This window comes from Sphaerodactylus townsendi, linkage group LG01, assembly GCF_021028975.2.
Source record: "Sphaerodactylus townsendi isolate TG3544 linkage group LG01, MPM_Stown_v2.3, whole genome shotgun sequence".
Taxonomy (NCBI): domain Eukaryota; kingdom Metazoa; phylum Chordata; class Lepidosauria; order Squamata; family Sphaerodactylidae; genus Sphaerodactylus; species Sphaerodactylus townsendi.
The window spans coordinates 122154270-122176116 of NC_059425.1; the positions used below are offsets into that span (position 1 = coordinate 122154270).

Below are 21847 nucleotides of genomic sequence, written 5' to 3' on the forward strand. Positions count from 1 at the left end.
CTGTGAAGAAGGGACTTTACCTCCATCCCCATGCTATTTTCCCATCCTGTAACAGACCCAGGATATGCTGTCTGGGGAAATGCATGTTATCTCTGTGACACATGTGGATTTCCCATTGGGCCCCATAGCCCCCTCCCAGACTTTAAGATCTTAACATTAAGAGCTTAAACCTTATCGTCTATCTAAAATGTGATGGATAGCATCCAGGGAACACCCATCACCCAGCTATGCATCCAAATTTTAGATGCTAGGCAAAAACATTTTTTTCTTCCAAGCATTTGTGGACTATTATATGTACATATGTGGCGTCAGGTTGCAACTGAGTTATGGTGATCCCAGCAAGGGGCTTTCAAGACAAGTGAGAAGCAGAGGTGGTTTGCCTTTACCTTCCTCTGCAGAGTCATCTTTAATAATCTTCCATCCAAGTACTAATCCTGCTTAACTTCTATGATCTGGAGAGATAGGGCTACACTGTGCTGCCTGTACAGTCTGTAGAATATTGTAGGAGGTTTTATTGTTTTGGTTTTCATTGTTATTCTACCTTATAGTTTTACTGCTGTGTTTTAATTGTGTTTTATTATTGTTGTAAGATGTCTTATAAACTTGCATTTAGTAACATTTTTTCTTGTTTCAGTCATATTATCTGTAACGAATGCTCTATATTTGGATTTGTTAGACTTAGCAAAGGATTGCACTAGATAGCTTATAAGGCTCTTTTGAACTCTGTGATTCTATTATATTTGTGCATTTTTAATTTCAGGAAAGAACTGCAAGAAATGTTGAGATTAGAAGCTGATGAATCTGCTGGTGAAAGGGGTATGTGGTAGGCCTGGAATCTGGTTATGGTGAATGTGTGTCCTATGGGCTTAGGCAAAAATGACCCAAGTGCAGGTAGCTAGAGGCAGAATTATATTAATGCCTCTTAATGACTGTATATTTTCTCAATACCCACTAACTGGTCTTCTTATGACTGTATTGTAGTACTCATGAGAGGTTGAAAGAGACGATCCTGCCCCAACTAATGGAGGGAGCAGATGTATGTGAAGAAGCAGTAATTTGAACCTGGGAAAAATACAAGCAGACAGATGATGCTGGGAGCTAGATGGTGAGGGAAACACTGCAGGGAGAAATGGGGAAGATGATTGGCAGCACCTAGAAAGCAGTGAGATTACTTCTAGTGTGACTTCATTGTGAAGCTCTAGCATTTACCCAAAGCTGTATAGTTAAACCATAGAGTTTGGATGAATGCCAGAGCATTGCTCATGCCATGAAGGTGTCACTTCTGGGTCATATAGGAGTTGATATCATGCCATTGCCAGCAATGTTAGAACACATACACACATACAGGTGAGTCCTGCACACAGGTGTGTCTCCATTTGTATGTGAGTATTGGATTGGCAATTCTAGCTGAGAGTTGTCTGAAACACTTTGACTCCACCCTTTTTCTCAGGAACTGAGGTGGGTAATAGATCTGCTGTCCTTTATGTTGTAAATGCCAAACATATTATTTTGCTCTCATTTGAGAGACAATGTCCTACATAAATAAGGACTGTAAAGTTAGACTTTTGTCCTCATTTGTCCCATGATCCCTGGAAAGCTTTGTAGCTGGATCATTACCCCAGTCGACAATGAAATACAAATTTTATTTATCTGTGTTATTGATAACCTACCTTTCTCACTGAGACTTAGATTATACAGTGTGTAAGTCAGGGCAATCAACAGAATGAGAAGACATCTGATAAACAAAGTAATAAAACTAGGGTTAAGCTTACACAAGCACCACAAAAGATATGCTTTTCCCCACCAGCTGCAAGAGCAGCAGTGGGATTTGGGAGCCAGGGACAGGGGATCCCTTACGTCTGATGAGAAATTGGCAAACAGATCCAGTACATTTTCATGACCAGGACCATGTATTTTCCTGTGATTACCCATTTTAGATTTGCAGTTACATGTAAAATGTCTTATGTGCCTTTTCAACATGTTCTTTGTGAAAACGCTTAGTGTCAGCAAATTCGCTGAAACCATCCAATAGGGTTGCTAGCTTTTAGGTAGGACCTGAAGTTCTCCCAGAATTGCAGTCTCCAGACTACAGAGATCAGTCGCCCTGGACAAATGGTAGCTTAAGAGTGACCTCGGTGGCATCACAGCCCCACTGAAGTTCCTCCTCTCCCCAGACTCTGCCCTCCCTAGGCATCACTCCCAAATCTCCAAGAATTTCCCAAGCCACAGTTGACAATCCTTCCTTCCAAACTGGCTTCTCTAAGGAAATGCACAGTCCCAACACATACATGGAGTGTGTTGTAGATGCATTATAGTGAAAAGTATTAGCAGAAAGTATCATGACTTCACCAAACTAGTTCTTGAAATGGCTGACACATTTCTGATGTACTCTGTGTTCTTTTTTCTTTAAACATTTCACTGTCACTGGGACCTAATTTGTAACCCTACCTTATAATAATATTGAGTTATTCCACTTTATTCTTATTTGAAGTTGATTTGGCACTACATAGGGAACATCTGTGACCACTCGTTGACTATGTAAAATCCTTACATTGTTTTTGAGTCTTATCTGAGAGTCCAAAATGGCTCTTATTCACAGATGTACAAACGACATCTCTTGAGGAATTTTCTGCAACTGAACAAGACCAAATGGAACAACCTCTTGATTCTGCTGCATCTGAAGGGAAAGTAAAATCTAAAGGTTGGGCTTATGTAATATGTGCTTTTCCCCATTCTGTTTTCAAAGAAATGGTTGGCTGCCTTTTTCCATTTCTTTGCATCTAGTTTCTCCTAAGTACAACTTGTTAAACGACGAAACAATGTAGCAATATTATGACACAATTCTGTCAAAAATGTGCACTCTACCAATTATGAGTAAATGTTGAGAATACTGAATTACTGTATATACTCGTGTATAGGTCAACCCGAGTATAAGTCGAGGCACCTAATTTTACCACAAAAAAACTGGGAAAACTTATTGACTCATGTATAAGTCGAGGGTGGGAAATGCAGCAGCCAGTGGCACAGAGCAGGGCATTGTCGCCATTCCCCCTCTGTCCCAGAGAGAAGGCAGCCACCTTCTCCCTGGGGCAGAGGGGGTTCCCTGCTCAGCACTGCCGGCACCTGCGGTGCGAGAACCAGCAACACAGAGTAGGATGCTGCCACCATTCCCCCTCTGCCCCAGGGAGAAGGCAGCCGCCTTTTCTCTGGGGCGGAGGGGGTTCCCTGCTTGGCGCCGCTGGCTCCCACAGTACGAGAGCCAGTGGCACAGAGCAGGGCGCCACCACCATTCCCCCTCTGCCCCAGGGTCTCCTGGGAAAAGTAGTTTCCATCAGGCCGTTTGCAGCCTGGAAGGGAACACAGGCTGGCCTCTTCTCAAGCCTGCTTCGTTTGTTAAAGTAAGTGTGTGGGGGGGCCACGGGGGGGATCACTGACTCGCGTATAAGTCAAGGGGGGCATTTTTCAGCCTAAAAAGGGCTGAAAAACTCGACTTATACGTGAGTATATACTGTACTTATTTCGCCTTGTATTTTTCCATTTTCCCTGGTAACAGCTATGGTCTGGTTCAGATATTCACAATTACAGTGATGTAGCTACTGCAGGGGTGATAGTCAGATCTGAAAACCATCCTGAAGCCATCTGCATACTTCAGTCTCTGGGACAAGTTAGAATGATCTTTCTACATGTTGGTCATGGCAAAGTGCTCATATTTTTCTGCTGCCATCGCCTTTGTCCTATACTTTTCAGCAGATTTGTTCCAAGCAGTTAGAAGACTTTTACAAAAGGGCACTGATGTTATAGAATCAGAAAATGTGTTCATTTTCATTTTATATTGTTCTACTAATTTTGTTCGGTTGGGCATAGTTTTATTGATTTTTATGTTTTATTCTGATTTTGCTAAGATGCTTTGAGCATTTTTGGAGGATGCACAAAATGTCCTATCAATATCCTATCAATATTATCCTTTGTATGTCAGGGTTCTGGACCAAGCATAAGTAGGGTATGATCTTATCACAACATACAGGCTATCTTATGTGAGTTAGCGGATCACAGGTATGTTGTACCTACAGATCTTCTTGATCCTTTCTCTTCCTTAAAGGCATGGATCACATTAATGGACAAATTAAGCTTACATTTGTGTATCATAGTTGTTCCCTTGCATGCTACCCCTCCCTCCCTCCCCTTCCCTTGCATGCCACCCCTCCCCTCCCTTTGCTAGGGTGGGTGGGCCATGTCCAGATCCCGGGGCCCCTCCCCCTCCCTTGCATGCCACCCCTCCCCTCCCTTTGCTACGGTGGGTGGGCCATGTCCAGATGCTGGGGCCCCTCCCCCTCCCTTGCATGCCACCCCTTACTCCCTCCCTCCCCTTCCCTTGCATGCCACCCCTCCCCTCCCTCTCCCTCTGCTAGGGTGGGTGGGCCGTGTCCAGATGCCGGAACCCCTCCCCCTCTTTTGCAATGACGTTGACTACAGCAGTAAAGGCTGATGGAACTAAAAAGAACTCATGAATTTGTCAAAGAATGCCAGCCATTAACAATGCTTTAATTTTTTATACCCAATCACAGAATCAGTACAATCTCAGTATATACCAACAGAAAGTTCTAGGGAGGACTCTCAAATTGGACCAGGTTAGATTTATGCACTTCAGTCACATCTTTGTTATTTTTATGTATTTGTTGATTTCTGAGATACTTATTTCTTATTACCATTACCTTTTTTATTTATAATTACAATCCAGCCCATTTCCGTACACTGGAATTACTTCTGATTTTCTTGCAAGTTGATCCTCAAGCACTGGAATCAATCTGGACAGAGTTCTTCCGAATGTCTGTCCCCGTATGCATTTTTACAGTTGCAGAATCAGTTTATTTTCTTCCATACATGGCTTCAATAATAAAGATTTTTAGTGGAGCTTCCTGTTTCCATTGGTGTCATTGTCAGTGGCATCAGAGCATCCCTCTCCCCTTTTTAATGGCCCTAAAATAGCAATATAACATTTCAGTGTTGCAATGATAGTTTAATCAGGTTCTCTGAAGTCCAAGCTTTCATTTTTAAAAAAATAGTAGGTTTTTAGTTGCTTGCCTCATGGAAACAAGCCTTTTCCCCTTTTTCTCCACAAGGGAAGTTGCTAGAAATGTAGGCCTCTCGTGCACATGGGGCTTACTCTGTGGCTCTTTTCTTCACAGCTGGTTTTTCCTGTAGTTTTCAGTGCGAACTGGGGATTCTCCCGCTGTGAATCTTCCCCAGCTGAGTCAACTGCTGTTTCCCTTACTCCCCACTTGTCTTATAGCCTGCTGCTTTTTTCTCTTTGAAAAAAAAAACACTCTTCAGGCTGCTTGACCAGCCAAGTGTGGGGAAAACTGCTGTTAGGTGGATAGGGGAAGGCAGGAGGAACAAGCAAAGCCACAGCAGGCAGAACGCACACAACAGATCTTTGCTTTTTCAGTGAAGAGAATGGCAAAAATCACTCTTCAAGAGGTTTTACAAGCCTCAGGGCTTCTCTGATCTGCCTCACAGTGAGTTTGGGGGTGGGGGGGAAATGTCCATGCAACCAAGAATCTGCCCCAAAGGGAATGTACGCTCATCGCTAGGCAGACCACAAGTGCATAATAGGTCTGACTTTTGAAAATGAAAGTTGTGAATTCAGAGAACTTGTATAAAGTATCATTTTAACACTGCAGTGCTATATTGCTATTATAGGGGCTTTCTAAAAAAATTGAAATCATTTGTATCAGGAAGGGGAAATTGTTTAATTATGAGATCAGTCCAATCTTTGGAAAGTGGGCTAGAGATGGGCGAGACAAAGAAATTTGATAGAAATATTAGGCATGAGGAAAAAAAACAGTTCAAAATCAGCTTTCTGAAAAGCAGTAGGATAAAAGTGGTCTCAAAAGTACCAGAAAAAAGCAGTGTAAAATTAAAAGATTAAAAATGCATGCAAAAATCAGGGAATAAGCCAAGGCAGTACATGGCCAGAGATGACAGGAAAAATTCCATGAGATTTTGCTGTCACGAACAGGATTGTTTTGCATGCCACATTTTTCACTTCCTTTTTTCACATTCTATAACTGCACAGCTCCATCCTGGGGTTAGTTCAGGCTCTGTTCATGTTTTCCTGGCTTTCCCCCAGTGCTTATACAGCATTTTTTCCATTTAAAGAATCAGTGGATTGGCATGACTCTCTGTGCACAATCCTTTTTCTGAATTTGTTTTCTCTGAAAAGCGACACCCCCTGATATGGACTGTGAGAATCCATGCCCCCTAAATCCAAATGTTCCCTCTCCTTCCCGTCCTTCCATTTGCCCTTACAGTGTTCACTGCAGTAGTTCACCACACCCTTTGCCTCTACATCCGTGGTGGCGAACCTTTGGCACTCCAGATGTTATGGACTACAATTCCCATCAGCCCCTGCCAGCATGGCCAATTGGCCATGCTGGCAGGGAAGTGATAGTGCCAGTCCATAACCTCCTGGAGTGCCAAAGGTGCTCCGCCTACTGCACCCATCATTCACTACAGGAAGAGCTAGCGATACTTTTTTAATGCAAGTGGGACAGTCACAAAAATTGTTTTTCCCCCAAGCAAAGCAATTGTTAGCTCCAAGAACAAGCACTGAGAATTTCACCAATGGTCCTACAGTTTCAGCCATCGTGAAAATGATGCTACATGGCAAATCATCTTCCTCCTATCTTTCTATGTGTTTCTCATGCATAAAGGACTTTTTATCTGCAACTACTGGTGTGATAAGCCTGCGGAGACTAATGGAACCAGAATGATTCCAGGATGCTCTAAGGGAGACCCTTCCCACTGGTGATACGCTAGATGAGCTGGTAGACAGCTGGGATGCCAGGCTCTCTGAAGCCATCGAATGTATCGCCCCAAGGCACCCTCTCCACACCCGCACCAACCCAGCTCCTTGGTATACCGAGGAGCTGAGGGAGATGAAACGGGAACTGAGACGGCTTGAGTGGGTGTGGTGGCGGGCATTTGATGAGGGGTCAAGACACTCGTATCGATCGTTTATGAGGTCCTATGAGAGGGGTGTAACAGAAGGAGACCAGCGGGCATTTTTTGCTTCCGCTATTGAAAAGGCTAGTTAGCCCGGCTCCAACTGTTCCGAGTTATCCGGACATTGACGACCTCTTCGATAGGTCCCAAAGATAATAAATTGGCATTAGGCTGTGAGGCATTTGCGGACTACTTCACGCACAAAGTCTTGTCCCTCCACCAATCCCTGCCAGCCACAGTTGATACAGTATGTGAACTAGAGATCCCTGGGCCATCTTTGGGTTCTTTCTTGGACCACTTCAGCTTACTTGACCCAACGAATGTGGACAGGACCCTGGATGCTGTACGATTTACCACTTGTCCTTTTGACCCGTGCCCTTCCTGGTTGGTGAAAGCCAGCAGGGAGGAGCTTCGAAGCCACCTGTTGGATATAGTCAACAGCTCCCTTGAGCAAGGAGTTTTCCCTGAAATTACGGCCAGAGGCGATAGTCCGCCCGCTCCTAAAAAAAAGACCGTCTTTGGATCCAAGGGATACAGCCAATTACCGCCCAGTTTCAAATTTACCATTCTTGGGTAAGAGTAAGTGAGCGAGCGATAGCGGATCAGCTCCAAGGGTTCCTGGATGATGCAAACGTACTGAATCCCTTTCAGTCCGGCTTCCGCACTGGTCATGGAACTGAGACGGTGTTGGTTGCCGTTGTGGACGATCTCCCGCTGCACTTGGATAGAGGCGGGTCGGCGCTGCTGGTGTTGTTAGATCTCACTGCAGCATTTGACATAGTAGATCATGACCTTCTGGTCCACCGCCTCACTGGTATTGGGATTCGGGGTTCAGCCTTGAATTGGCTGACCTCATTTCTCCAAGACACAGGGACAGCAGGTAAGCGTCGGGGGGTGAGGATCTCTGGGCGACGCCTTACATCATGTGTGGGGTGCCGCCAGGAGCGATACTCTCTCCGATGCTGTGTAACATCTATATGCACCCCCTGTAGGATTTAGTCCGGAGTTTTGGAATATAGCGGTGTCACCAATATGCTGATGACACCCAGCTCTTGTTGTTCACAATGGAGGGCCACCCGACCTCGGCTCCTGATGCTCTCCAGCGTTGTTTAGATGCCATGGCTGGATTTGGTTGAGTGCGAAATTAAACGAAGTTGAACCCTACAAAGATGGAAGTCATGTGGCTAGCTGGAGTAGAGGGTGTCCAGTGACCTTTAGTCTGCCCTCGCTGCACGGCGAGGCATTAACATTAACCTGGATTAGCCAAAAACCTCGAGGGGTGATACTGGACCCATCACTATGGATTGGTTGCCCAGGTCACCCAGGCGGCTAAAGGCGGCGGACCTACCATCTGCGGCAGGCTAGACAACTGGCCCCCTACACTCATTTCGGATCTGGCCACAGTGATCCATGCAAAAGTCACCTCTAGGTTGGACTATTGTAGCTTCGCTCTCACAGCGGCTTACCTTTATACGCCATGATCCGGAAGTGGAAGCTTCATTACAAAATCACGACAGCCAGGTTGATGGCTGAGGAACATCTGTTAGGGACCGGATTACTCCGGTCCTGTACCAACTACACTGGCTGCCCGATCGAGCACCGGAGTCATGTTTAAAGTTCTGGTTTTGACCTTTAAAGCTATTCGTGACCTTGGACCAGCATACCCTACGGGACCGTCTCTCCCTATATCGCCCTGCTAGGCCCCTCCCGGCTCCTCGGGAGGCCCGGACCTCCCTGGTGATCCCTGGCCCCAAAGTGATCCGGCTGGCCTCTACAAGGGCCAGGGCTTTTACAGCCCTGGCCCCTACCTGGTGGAACAGGCTCCCAAGTGAGATCAGGGCCCTGCGGGACATACAGAGTTTCCGCAGGGCTTGTAAAATGGACCTGTTCCGCCAGGCATTTGGCCAGCCGGGATAATATCTCACTTCTGTGGAAAAATCTGGCCTCCCGTGGGGGGGGGGCAGGAAGGGGGAAGGGGAAATAATTTTAATCGCCATCGGGACTTTGAATTTTATAATTTGTATATGGTTTTAACTGGGATTGGGTTGAAATGGATTTTAACTGTTATTTGAATGATGGACACCGCCCTGAGCCCTTTGGGGAAGGGCAGTATAGAAATTTAATAGAATAAAATAAAATAAAAATAAAATAAATAAGATCTGTGCCTTTAAGAAGGAGTTGATGGGCAGAGTTAGGAGTACCAGCAAAGACAAAGGCCTGTTGAGACTTCAGCAAGCAAGCTGTGGGGCAGGCAGAGAATGGCTCAAGCCAAAACATCTTTTTTTCCCCAGGCTTTTAACAGTGGGGTTTTACAATTTGCTTCTAGGATGAAGACAATTATGAGTATCTTCTAAACTGTCAAATGTTTTATGCTGCTGGGTTTTTATATGCTTTTATTGAATACATGCAGCTGCCTTATTCTGAATAAGATGGTTGGCCTCTATCAGGATCAGTGCTGTCTATTCTGACTGGCAGAAGCTCTCCAGGAACTTGGATCAATGTCTTTTAGATCACCTTCTGCCGGATCATTTTAGCTGAAGGTAGCAAGCATATTCTGCATGCCAAGCAGGTACCTACCGCTCAGTCACATCTCCTTCCCAGCTCTGTCTTTGCTGCTGTGGAAAGAGAAATGTTTGGAAACTCTTCTAGTTCTCGTTGTGTCCCCTGTCTCTTAGGTAACGTTTTTACTGGGAGTGAGTTATTGGATGATACCTATGTGATTAAAAATAAATTTTATAGAAATGTAATTAAATGATACATATTCCCTTAATATTTTGAAATCTTTTTGAGATTTTCCTACAATAAAGTTTTCTATGCTTGTTCTAATAGAATCTGAAGAATACTTTGAAACTGAAGGACTAACAGAGCTGCACTCATCTGAACAACTGCAGGAGATGAAAGATACTGAATCTGACCTGGGTTAGAAGCCAAGCATTTTTTGTTTGTGTTGTAATTACATTTTTGTATTAGTTGTCCCAGGTTGCTTTCTCAGATATTTGTTGTTCTGGTTTGACATTTAAACTGAAGCAGAGAGAGAGAGAGAGAGAGAAGAGAGAGAGAGAGAGAGCAAGAGAGCGTTGTTTTTGTTTTTGGAGCATCTACATGATGTTGACCCCACTTTCCAGGTTTATCCTGGAATTTTTCAAGGACATGCAATCTTTCCCAAACCTAGTTTGAGAGAATATTTTTGAAATGTTATTTTCTTTGCCTGAAGATCATAGCCGTTTAGGTTTGGGAAAGATTGCAGCAAATTTGAAAATCTGGATGCCATGTCAATGAGAAGATTCACATTTTAGGAGATGCCAGCCACACAGGCTGAGACGTCTCAGCCCCTCCCCCCCCCCTGCCGCCACTGTTTCCTTTCATGCTACTGGTGGGGTTTCTGAGGCTTTTTTATAGTCAGAGGTTCATTATGTATGGACTGCTTTTCGTGACACTTCTCACTCCGCAGTGCATTCTCAGTGGGGGTCTCCTCAAGTTTCCTGGTTTAAACACAAGGAGATGCCCCACTGCCTGCTACACCGCATACATGGCTTTCCTGCCCCCACTTCTAGGTTGTTCCTCATCAATCACAGGATTGCTGGCCTTTTTTTTAGCCTTTTAAATCTCTATATATATAAAGCTAACAGTGTTTTTGTTGATGATAGTATACCTCAGTAACTGCTGGGCCAATTCCTCTGAAAATTCCCAGCCACTATAGTCAGCCAGGCAAGAGTGTTCTTAGATGTTCACATACCTGAAATTTCACACCTGGCCCAGGTAAAATGCCTTTTTCCTGGCGCTCCATGGTGAAGGACATGCAGCTGCCTGTGTGTAACTGTCACCCTTAGAATGTTCATGCTGCTTAGAATGTTCACTCAGACGGCCAGATAGGAGCAGTGGAAACAGTACATAGGCAGTAACTTGAGTGGAAGTGAAACACATACACACACACACACACACGAGGGAGACGGAAGGGAGGGAGAGGGAGGGGTGGCATGCAAGGGAAGAGAGGGAGGGAGAGGAAAGGGACGGAGCGGGAGGCATGCAAGGGAAGAGAAGTGAGAGAGGGGAAACAGTGAGGGGTGGCATGCAAGGGGGGGGAGGCAGGGGGCCCAGCATCTTGATATGACCCACCCACCTAAGCGAGGAGGAAAAAAGGAAAGGAGGGAGGAGTGGCATACAAAGGAAGAGAAGTGAGTTAAGGAAAGAGAGTGAGGGGGAAGCTGACATGCAAAGGGACAGGAGGGAGGGGCCAGAGCACCCTAGATTCCCTGGGCTCACCCTGCGGTTACAGTTAAGAAAACCAGGCAGACATTACTCAGGAGCAAGCTTGGTACAGCAACCGTGACATACTTTGAATGACTGCGTCGCGCCCCTCAGAGGGTTTCCTCAGAAGCGACACCCATTGCCACCAACCAAACTTACTCCCAGGTAAAGGATCATGACCAGCCAGCCTAGATGTGTGGGAGGGGTGCCTTTCCATTCCCCCCACCCCCAAGGAATGCGGGCACACACATCACTGACATCGCACAGTATCAGGTTGTGTGTTTGCATGAGCACTTACTGCTGGCCTCTGCAATTGATTTGCTTCTACTGTTCCTTTCCCATTTCACCACAATAAGCCACAGCAACACGTGGCTGGGCCCTGCTAGTTTCATATTAATATTTCTCATATCGCTATTGCGCAGGCTCATTATCATTGATTTTTGTTCTGGGGGGAGAAGCCAGCCATCAATCCCCTGGAAATACCTGTGACTACTCTCGCGCCCCTTCAGCGCGCCCCTCAGCGCACGTCATTCCTGGCGCGCTCTCGAGGTTCCCCACGACCCCGCGCTCTGCGCTGGGTCATCAAAAGGTGCCGTTTCTTCAGCGCCAGGAATGACGCGCGCTGAGGTGGTGCAAGAGCGGCAGCGATGGGGCCGCTGCGTGGTTGCTGCCCTTGCAAGTGGGGAGCGCCATTGGACCCCGCGCTACTTTCCCCGAGTAGCGCGCAGCAGAAGGTGAGTGGGGAAAGCCCCCTTGACCACATGCCCTGTTGGGGTTCTAGCTGGCTGAGCTCTCCTCCACCAAGCTCTGAGGACTTCTCACTCTCCAGGGGTTGGTCTATGACATTTTTTATGTAAAAAGAAAAAGTAAATCTCCAATGCTTTTTATTAGCAAGATATAAGGGGTACCCTTTCCCTCTTATATCTCTGCAATGAAAAAGACCAGTGTTGTTTTTTTAAATGAAAGCTAGGAATCAGTATATTGTGGTAATAGATCATTATAATATGATTGCACTATAGCAATCTAGCAGTTACCTGTTGATTTTTAAGCCTTCCAGTGGCGATGGGGAGAAAATCTGCTATGTGGATATTCCTTTGCCACTGTGAATGCCTCTACCTTGGCACAAGGACGTAGGTAAGGGTTTTTTTTCCTGGGTTTAACCCCCCCCCCCCCATTACATGTCTGAAACTCGGCCCTGTTAGTGTTTTTTTGTATTTTTAAAGCATTTTTCAGTTTTTGGCCTGCAGGGGGTGCAGTTTTTAGGATAGCAGCACCAAAATTTCAGGGATTGTCTGGGAGACTCTCCTGATGATATCACACAAGTTTGGTGAGGTTTGGTGTAGGGGATCCAAAGTTATGGACTCCCAGAGGGGGTGCCACCATCCTCCATTGTTTCCAATGGGAGCTAATAGGAGATGGGGGCTACATCTTTGAGGGCCCATAACTCTCGACCCCCTGAACCAAACTTCACCAAACCTGGGTGGCATCATCAGGAGAGTCTCCTAAAGATACCCTGAAAGTTTGGTGCTGCTAACTCCGTGGTGGCGAACCTTTGGCACTCCAGATATTATGGACTACAATTCCCATCAGCCCCTGCCAGCATGGCCAGTTGGCCAAGCTGGCAGGGGCTGATGGGAGTTGTAGTCCATAAAATCTGGAGTGCCAAAGGTTCGCCACCACTGTGCTAGCTTAACAATTGCACCCCTGACAGCAGGCACCCCCCAAATTTCCCCATATTCTCCTTTTAAATTCACCCCCTTTGGCATGGATTTAAAGGGAGAATCTGAGGTCCCCAGTTTAAACATTGAAAGTGATGCTGTTCCAGGTTGGGGGATAATCCACCCCAAAACAGCATAGCTTTCAATGTTGTTTTAACTGGGGACCCAGATTCTCCCTTTAAGGTGGACTTAAAAGAGGAATTTGGGCTCCCTAGTTTAAACACAATTTCAAATGATGCTGTTTGGGGGTGGATTCCAGCATCACAGCAGCTGCCCAGAGGGGAGGGCAGAAGGGACTGCCAGCTGCTGGCTGGGAGACCGGTCGGGGGGGGGGAGGGGAGTCTGCTGTCCATGGCATTGGAGAGCTGCTTTTATAAGCACTGAGGCTGGGGGCGGGGCTAGGGGAGGTGTGGCCTTGCCCCCCTCCCCGAACGTCCCTGCCTTGGCAGTATCAATGAGACCTACATGGAGAATCATTGCCTTGTGGAAACAGCCCAGGTCTGTTGTAAACATCTGCATTTGTTTGCTGTGTTATTAAATAACCATATAGTGATCTTTATTTCCATTTTACTTAAGCAATATTAGTGAATAAAGAATCGACACAATAGACCTGATAATTGCGAAATATGATTCTAAGATCGTAAGAAAAAGAAATCAGCTAAGATAAAATTGTGTGGAAAGGATAGATTTGAAGAATGTGACAGGAATAGATGACTCATACTAGAATAATTTCAGCGTTTTTCTAAAATGCACCTTAATCTGTTCAGGAATCAAGCTTCCTGAATTTCCTGAGGATGGTTTCCCAGATGTGCTAGAAATGGAGCCATTAAAAAACAAAATCAGCCATTTCATGAATCTTTGGCAAAAATTGGAGCCAGTGGTCACAGAGGCACCTTTAGTTCAAATTGCTGATATTGAAATTGAAGGACAGACTCCAGAGATGCTGCTTGATACAAGTGATCGAGCCATGAAGAGTAAGTAATGTGCTTTGTTGATTTTCTGTCAAGGTAGAAAAAGAAATTGAAAAATTCTGGAAGAACATCCATGTTAGACTATAGCAATATAAATATTAAAAAGCCAACTTTTTTTGCACAGTCTTGTACAATTCCCCTTGCTGAGTTCCTCGTCTCACAAGGCTTTCCTCCATGCAGGCCCTGTGATCCCCAACAAAGCCTCCCTGGTGGTCAACAAGAAATTCATCCTTCAACCCAGCCTATTGTGGTCCTTAAAGCCTCACAAAACTTGCTTTAAAGGAGACCCTGACCAGTTTGTAGCCTGTCTCCATATGCTGCAAAAATGTCCTATGTTTGCTCCTTGACTGGACAGTAAACATGGGGAGGTGTATGACAACAAAAGACCTTGGCCATTCTTGATCTTTGCATCTGGCCAGTAACTCAAATAGTAAATACTAAAATAAAGCTTTAGTGAAAGAAATGTTAAAAAGTTCTTTAAACAGCAGAATTGTAGCTTGGGACAACTGGAATGAAAACAAAGAAGCTAGCTGACTTTCATGTTTACTGGTCCTCATCAGTTTAGATGTTCAGCATTGTAAGACTTAATGGGCATGTACAAAGTTCCTTCGGCAGTGACAAGAAGCAGGGATGAAAAAGCTAAGTGGAAAGGGATGACTACTGATACATTACAAAGGATTTCTAGAAAAAGCAGACCATGGTCTGGTGACCCTTATTAACCAATCTAAGGGCAGTTCTGACAGAACAATCCAGAACAAGAGCAAATACCCCTCCCAACCAGAAAAAGCAAAAGACCCCCACCCTTCAGAACACTCCACAGCTGTGAAAAATCTTTCCAATTAATTCAGAATGACCTTGACTAGATGAGGGAACCCAATACAGCTGCGAGCATTTTGATGGTACCTTTCTGGAAAATTAAGATGTTTAACCATTTCTTCACTAGGTGTCAACAGTAATAGTAATCACTAGAAGGTTGCTGCAGATGCCTTGATGCAATATTAAGCATCTGATGTAGCTGTCATTCATATGCAACAGACAGTATTCCTTATTATTTATTTCCATTTTATCATACATTCTCTTCATTGCCTGAGCAGGAGTGCACAAAGGGCTTGAAGGGTTTACTCCCTGCCTGCTCCAGGAGACAACTAACCTCGAGTGCTGTGCAGTCACCTGTGTGGTGGCACAGTGGCAAGGGAGAGGCAAGTGACAGTCTCTGGTGGAAAGACAGCAACTTCCCATTTAACAGCAATCACCTTTCTACCTCTCTTTATCTGTCTCTTTTCTTTTCTCCAACTGAAAAATTACAAAAGTTAGTAAAGGTCATGACATTCTGCAAAGATATCTGACCCCCAAATGCCCCAAGAACAGCTCCCTGTACCTCACCAGCTAACTAGTTCAATAGCCACCCTTGCAGGAGAGGACTGGAATGACATGCTCACAGGTCTGCCGTTGTGCATACACCCTCCAAATGCCCTGAGTCTTACGCATTCTCTGAGATGCAAGAAATGGTTTACAGTGAAGCAAGCAATCTTCTGTAGTGGGGAATAAAACTGCCAATCACTTATTAGCAGAATCTGCCTTACGGGATTGGAAACTGAGGCCAAAAAAAAAAAGCAGGCAGATTACAACTTGAGTATCGCTGTGCCACACACCACCTCTAATTGAGATACTGGAATATGGATCCAACATCCAAACGTGATTTAGTAGGGATTGCTGCCCAGAGAGATAACCTTTTTAGAAAGTCTGCTCTTAAAGACATCCCAGTGAAGTCTAAAGATAAAACAAGGTTGATGCCATCTGTTACTAAAAAGATTGACAGCAAGCCCTCTAGACCACATTTCATCTCCTGACCCTTCCAGCCAAAATATGTCAAGAGACTGCAGATCTGCCATCTGCTTCTGGTATAAACACGGTTTCACCATCTATGCAGGAAGTGTCGGCAACACTTCTGTTAAACCTAGGAGTCCATTTCCACAGACAAGTGGATTGCTCAGATCCACAGAGGGTTACTTGTACTTGTAGAGTCTTTGTGACACATTTGTCCCCTTGCCAAGATTGAGGTTGCCAGCCAAGCCCACCCTTGGGCCTTCCAGCTATCTAAGGATAGTATAGTAGGAATCAGGTGAGCCTTAAAGGGGAGGGCATTCCAAAGACAAGGCTTCACCAATGAAAAACCACCAAAAATAATCCTAAAAGCAATTGTGTAAGTCATTCAACAAGGAGAATAGCTATCTCTAATAGAGACTGCCAAGGTATACCTGTATATCCTGAACTATCTGAGCAGGTGAGAGTATCATAGTTTGCTGGTGGCAAGTTGCAGTTGCAGTCCTTCTCTTTGGATTCTTAATTGCATTTTGAATATTCACTAAACTTAAGTTGACCTTAGTAATTCAGCTTTGTTTCAAGGCATTAACAGCTGCCCTTACCTAGACTGTCCCTTCTATAGCCCCAGCTATCCTGATCTTGTCAGATCTCAGAAGCCAAGCAGGGCCGGACCTAGTTAGTATTTGGATGTGGGGGTCTCCAAGGAATATCAGTGTCATGACGCAGAGGCAGGCATTGGCAAACTACCCCGAATATCACTTGTCTTGAAAACCCCATGGAATCACCCAAATCGGCTGTGACTTGACAGCAAAAAAAAAAGTCTGTTATACATTTTACTCTACTTTTACTTTATTTAATTTTTTATCCCACCTTACCCCAGCCAAAACTGGGCTCAGGGCAGCTTACACATAATCAATATAACATATCTCATCCAACATAATACAGTCAATAACTAATATATAATACAATAAAACAGTTTAGATATTTAAAATCAGGCAATCAAATAATTATTTCAAAATACAAAAAAGTTTGGTGCCATTCCTTTCTCCATTTCACTCTCCAATGCAATCTCCAATGGAAAGTAAAATTTAATAAGCTAGTAAACTTAGCATAAACCGAGACAAAAAAAAATGAAAGGGGGAAGGGAGAGGACAGGGAAAGACGAAAGGGTGGGAGGAGGCCTGGCAGAACATATCTGCCTTGCAGGCTCTACAGAATTGTACCATGTCTCTCAGGGCCCTGATCTCAAATGGCAGAGAGTTCCACTAGGTAAAGCCCTGGCCCTGGTTGAGGCCAGTGAGATTTCTCTTGGGCCAGAGTCCTCCAAAAGGTTGCTTTTGAAACAGCATAATGTTCTTCCGGGGCGGCGGGGTGGGGGGTGGGGGGGTTCCAGTAGATATGGGAGATGCGGTCCAGTAGATATGAGGGTCCCAGACTGTTCAGAACTTTAAAGGTTGACATCCAAACCTTGAATCTAATCCAGCATTCTAGCAGCCACCAGTGCAGCTGGCACAGCACAGGAGAAATGTGCAGTCTTGCCGCCGCATTCTGGACCAATTGCAGGTTCCAGATCAGCTTTAAGAGGAGCCCAACATAGTGAATTAAAGTAATGCAGTCTGGAGGTGACAGTGGCATGGATAACTGTGGCTAGGTCAGGGCAGGACAAGGATGGAAAAGTCAGGAAGGTGAATAGGAGCGCTTCCTGTCTCCAACTGAGCAATCAATTCACTTTGGAATTGTCTTCAACATGTCAAAGGACTTGATGATGTTTACATACTTTAAATATTAATTCATTTTTTTACAGGACCTCTTAAATATCAGGGCTGGGAAATAGCTCAGGAAGATGAAGATGAAGAACAAGATGATTTGCAGGCTGAAACAGAAGCGCTGGCAGAGGAGGAAGAGGAAGAAGAAGAGGAAGATGATGCTGAAAGTGAAGAAGAGGAAGTAAGCAATATGCTTCTGGTGGCTTAATTTAGTATTTTATGTTGATGTTGTACACCGCCCAGAGCCCTCTGGGGATGGGGCGGTATACCAAATTGAATTAATAATAATAATAATAATAATAATAATAATAATAATAATAATAATAATAATAATAATAATAATAATAATAATAATAATAATAATAATTCAAATTTTGGAGCCAAAACATATTGCATTTTAAACAACTGTCTGTACCCTTTATGTCGGGGGTCTCCCATCTTTTTGAGCGTACAGGCACCTTTGGAAATTTGACACAGGGCAGTCGGTATGATCACAAATGATTGCCACAGGAGGCAGAGCCAACCACAATATGTCAGGGAGCGAGGTTATGCGTAGCTGTGATAGTAACTCTTCAACTTTTCAGGCAGAAGCTCTGTTTAACAGAATGCCTTTTCATGTGCACAATCAACCAGAAGTCCTGCTGGGCACCCGTCCCACCTAATTCACTTGGTGGGCACCAGGAAAAAAGTTGGTGGGTGCCATAGCACCAACAGGCATCATTTGGGGACCCCTGTTTTGTGTTATAAAGGAGTGCTGGGATTTTGGATTTTTGTTCAATATTTTGTGTAGTAAAAATATACTGTATTTGTCTTGAAATACTCAAATAATAGACATTGTCTAGCAAAACATTATCAATGCATATTCTGAGGTCCTTTCAGTGAAATCCCAGTGTACATTACGGCACCTACCTCACTTCAGGGCTAGGAAGTTGAAGCCAAATCTACTACTACACGCCACAATAACAGCCCATTTGAGGTGGAATGGGTGTTTGTGCTGCAGTCTGGAAGAATTCACATTTTGCATAAGAACTGTGGATATATTCCCTAGAATATGTACTTGGTAGAAAATTTGGCCATCCAAACCATTATCTGGAGAATACTGGTGTGCCAAAGAACGCTGTTATGCATGTTTCATTCTATTTATTAGGACATAAATGGTCCCAAAGGCCTGAGCTGAAGGCAAATGCGGTTCAGCAACCAAGCTGAAGCTAAGCAGGCTTGGAACTTCTCAGTGCCTTGATGGGAGAGTGCCGTGGAACCCTGTGTATGTTGCCAGTGAAGAAAGACAGACTATAAATTAAATTTTTAAAAGATTTCTAAAATTAGCGGTGCCTATGATTCTTGGGATTGCTTCACAGAAGCACAATCCACTAATGATGGATTACTCCACATCCATTAAGAGCTATCTCCAAGCAGGAACAGTTTCCCATATGTAGATCTCTTCTGGGAACACTAAAGGCCGCTGTTGAGGAATAGGGGTTAATTGTTATGGTCTCTGTGCAGTCACTTGGAAAATGAGCATGTGCAAGTCCCCTGTGAAATTAAGGTTGTTAAAAGAGGGGCGGGGTGGCCAGGCATCAACAGGAAGGATACAACCTTGGTAAATCTTGCAGCTGGCATTTGAGGCATTTGCTCAGACAGCATACATCACCAGAGGTTGAGGTGAGGGAGGAGGGGTTGCCTGATTCAATCAAATCACTATTTGATTTCCCTCCCTGCTTGCAAGTGATAACAGTTATCCTAGCTGAGGTGAGGAGAAGACTTTGTGAGAGCAGCATGGAGTGCCCAACTTTCTGCTATTGTCTTGGCCTGGATCAGGACCATTTTGTGAAATAAATGTGTAATGGTCTCAGAAATATTTTGCCTTTTTTAGGATGAAGAAAAAGTTATTGAGAGGAAGAGGCGCATGGGAGACACAAAACACTTTTGTCCAGTGATTCTAAAAGAAAACTTTATTCTTTACCCAGGAAGTTATGAAAATGGAGCCAAGTATCAAGATAGTTACTATTATTTTTCAACTTCAGAAAACAGAGACAAATTTTTGGAAAATCCTGACATTTATGTGTCTCACAATAAGCCATTAAAAGTATGAAAAGCTTTCAAAATGTTTCATATGCCAGTGTTACAAATTTGAGATATATATGATTATATGCATAAGTGTCGTAAGAGGGGACAGGGAGGGTCACAGCCTCTTTCTGTCTTTCAGTTAACACAACTGGAGGTGCTTGGCTCCCCCTGGACTCCACTGCCCCACTGTGGAGAGTTCACTGGGGCAATGTTCGGGGTGGGTGGGGGATGCAATTTCAGTGCTTGCCACAGGCACGATTTTCTGTAGCTATGTTTCTGATTACATGATCTTGTCCAAATACGTGTCGGTGTTCTTTCATAGTAATATATCTGATTTTACAAAAGAGCTCTTTACAAGATGCAAGTGTTGAAATAGATCAGGATTTTAATGTATCACAAAAAATGGCCTAAATCAAATCTATCTTGGCTAATTTGTGATTTGCACAAATCAGTTTCAATTCAGGAAATTTAGGAAGACTACAAAATAATATGTAAGTAATTACATCAGCATGAAGAATGGCAGTTGCACTTGATAGTTCAGAGGGTAGCCATGTTGGTCTGAAATAAAACTGCTACATCTGAGTCCAGCACCTTAGAGACCAACCAGATTTTGGTGGTTGTAAGATTTTGAGAGTATCTGGTGAAGAGTAACTGGTGACTCTTGAAAGCTTATACCCCAAAAATCTTACTGGTGTTAAGATGCTACTGAGGTTGAATCTAATACATCTAATATTTCAGTTAGTGACTCGTGCCTTAACACTAAGTGGTGATAATGTCACAGCCAAGCTGGGCCCATAACTGGCCATACTCAAAATCCAGACCTGGACTTGTGTGCCAAAACTAGAGCAAGTGCTTGACTTGTGTGAGATCAAGGACTGTATCCTGAAGTGTAACAGGCAGCAGGTGCTGATTGTTGAGTGATCCAGAACTGGAACGAAGACCAGGTCCTAATACTTGCACCAGTCTTGGCCAGCTGGCCAGTCAGCTTTCCTCTGAAGCAGTTCCTCAGGTGTAGATAGCAAAGCTTGGGAATATCAATAGGTACTGGCAGCCAGGAACTGGATCTGGCAGAAGCTTGGGCCTAGTGGACTGGTTGATCCAACAAGGCAACCTTCCTAAGCCTCAGCCTAAATGGGTTGGAAAGACTTAGTTGCCCAATTAGTAGTTGGTAAGCTCCTGTGGTGGCCTGTGCTTTGGCTAATATCCTGCCATGAATTACTGTTCTTACTGCCTGGCTCTGGGATGGGATTACATGCCACCAGTGGAGCAACTTATCTTGTTTGGGTCATCTTGACCTGGGCCTTCTGCCAACATTCCTGCAGAGTAAGTGCATTTTCTAGGGGGTTCTGAGTCTGGGTTCACATCCTGTTGGTTATCAGAGGGGCTGGTGGCAAAGCTTGGACAGGGGACATCCGGCTTTGCTGGAACATTGGCAGCATGCACCTTTGCAGTGTTAGGCTCTCCCTGATGATTCTGTTCCTTCTTGGTCACTGCTCCTGACCCAAGAAGGCAAAGTCACTGGGTTGAGCAAAGGATGTCATGACAGTTCCTTTCTGTCGCTGAAAAAGACTCTGAGGCATGAGCGCACACAAATCTGGGTAGCTCACAAGCCTAGCTCTTGCCCTTTTATTCTTGGTTTTTTCTTAGATCGCCTGCCAAAGAGCCCATGTGTTGATCTTTATCCATCATTAACTTTGCCATCAATACTGATTACTATATCAACAACCATTATTTGTTTTTGAGAGGTCTTTTTCATATTACCTGTAAAATATCTCAGAATTTTTAACAAGGTATTCAGTGGTAAACCTTATTAGTCAGAAATACACGCCAACCCAAAAATGTATTAATATATTTATTTTTCAGATTCCCCCTCTTAGGGTATGTCTCTTAGGTTCTCATGGATCAGGTAAAACAGTGTGTGCTCGGTGGTTAGCAAACAAGCTAGGAATTTTCCACATTCAGTTTGAAGAACGTTTGCAAGAATTGATCATGCTGAAAACCGGGACCAGAGTTGGACCAGAAACTGAAGAAGAAGATGAGGAAGAGGCTGCTGGGATGCAAGAGATGGGGGGATCCCCGACATTTGTTCCTGACAGTGCAATTGAAACTGAAATGGAGAGCGAAGACGAAAAGCGATCTCCAGAGGTAATATTAGAATATCTTCCTCGGCAGAAGGTTAAATACTAAGATGCAATATATATTGGACAGGACAATATAAAATGCTTCTTTACATAACAGATTATTAAAT

At 44.3% G+C, this 21847-nt stretch overlaps 1 protein-coding gene across 8 annotated transcripts in view; it reads left to right on the plus strand.

The window, feature by feature from the left end:
• AK9 (adenylate kinase 9) overlaps positions 1-21847 on the plus strand; it is a 94378-nt gene that overhangs the window by 42715 nt on the left and 29816 nt on the right. For 5 of the 8 annotated variants that reach the window (XM_048492898.1, XM_048492906.1, XM_048492930.1 and 2 more), the window contains 8 exons: positions 761-816; positions 2600-2701; positions 4566-4628; positions 9835-9924; positions 13739-13945; positions 17571-17713; positions 19406-19618; positions 21463-21744. In XM_048492898.1, coding sequence (XP_048348855.1) covers positions 761-816; positions 2600-2701; positions 4566-4628; positions 9835-9924; positions 13739-13945; positions 17571-17713; positions 19406-19618; positions 21463-21744 — 1156 coding nt within the window. Of the gene's footprint in view, positions 1-760; positions 817-2599; positions 2702-4565; positions 4629-9834; positions 9925-13738; positions 13946-17570; positions 17714-19405; positions 19655-21462; positions 21745-21847 lie in introns of those variants that run through there. The other 3 variants (XM_048492947.1, XM_048492913.1, XM_048492957.1) reach the window with 3 other exon arrangements.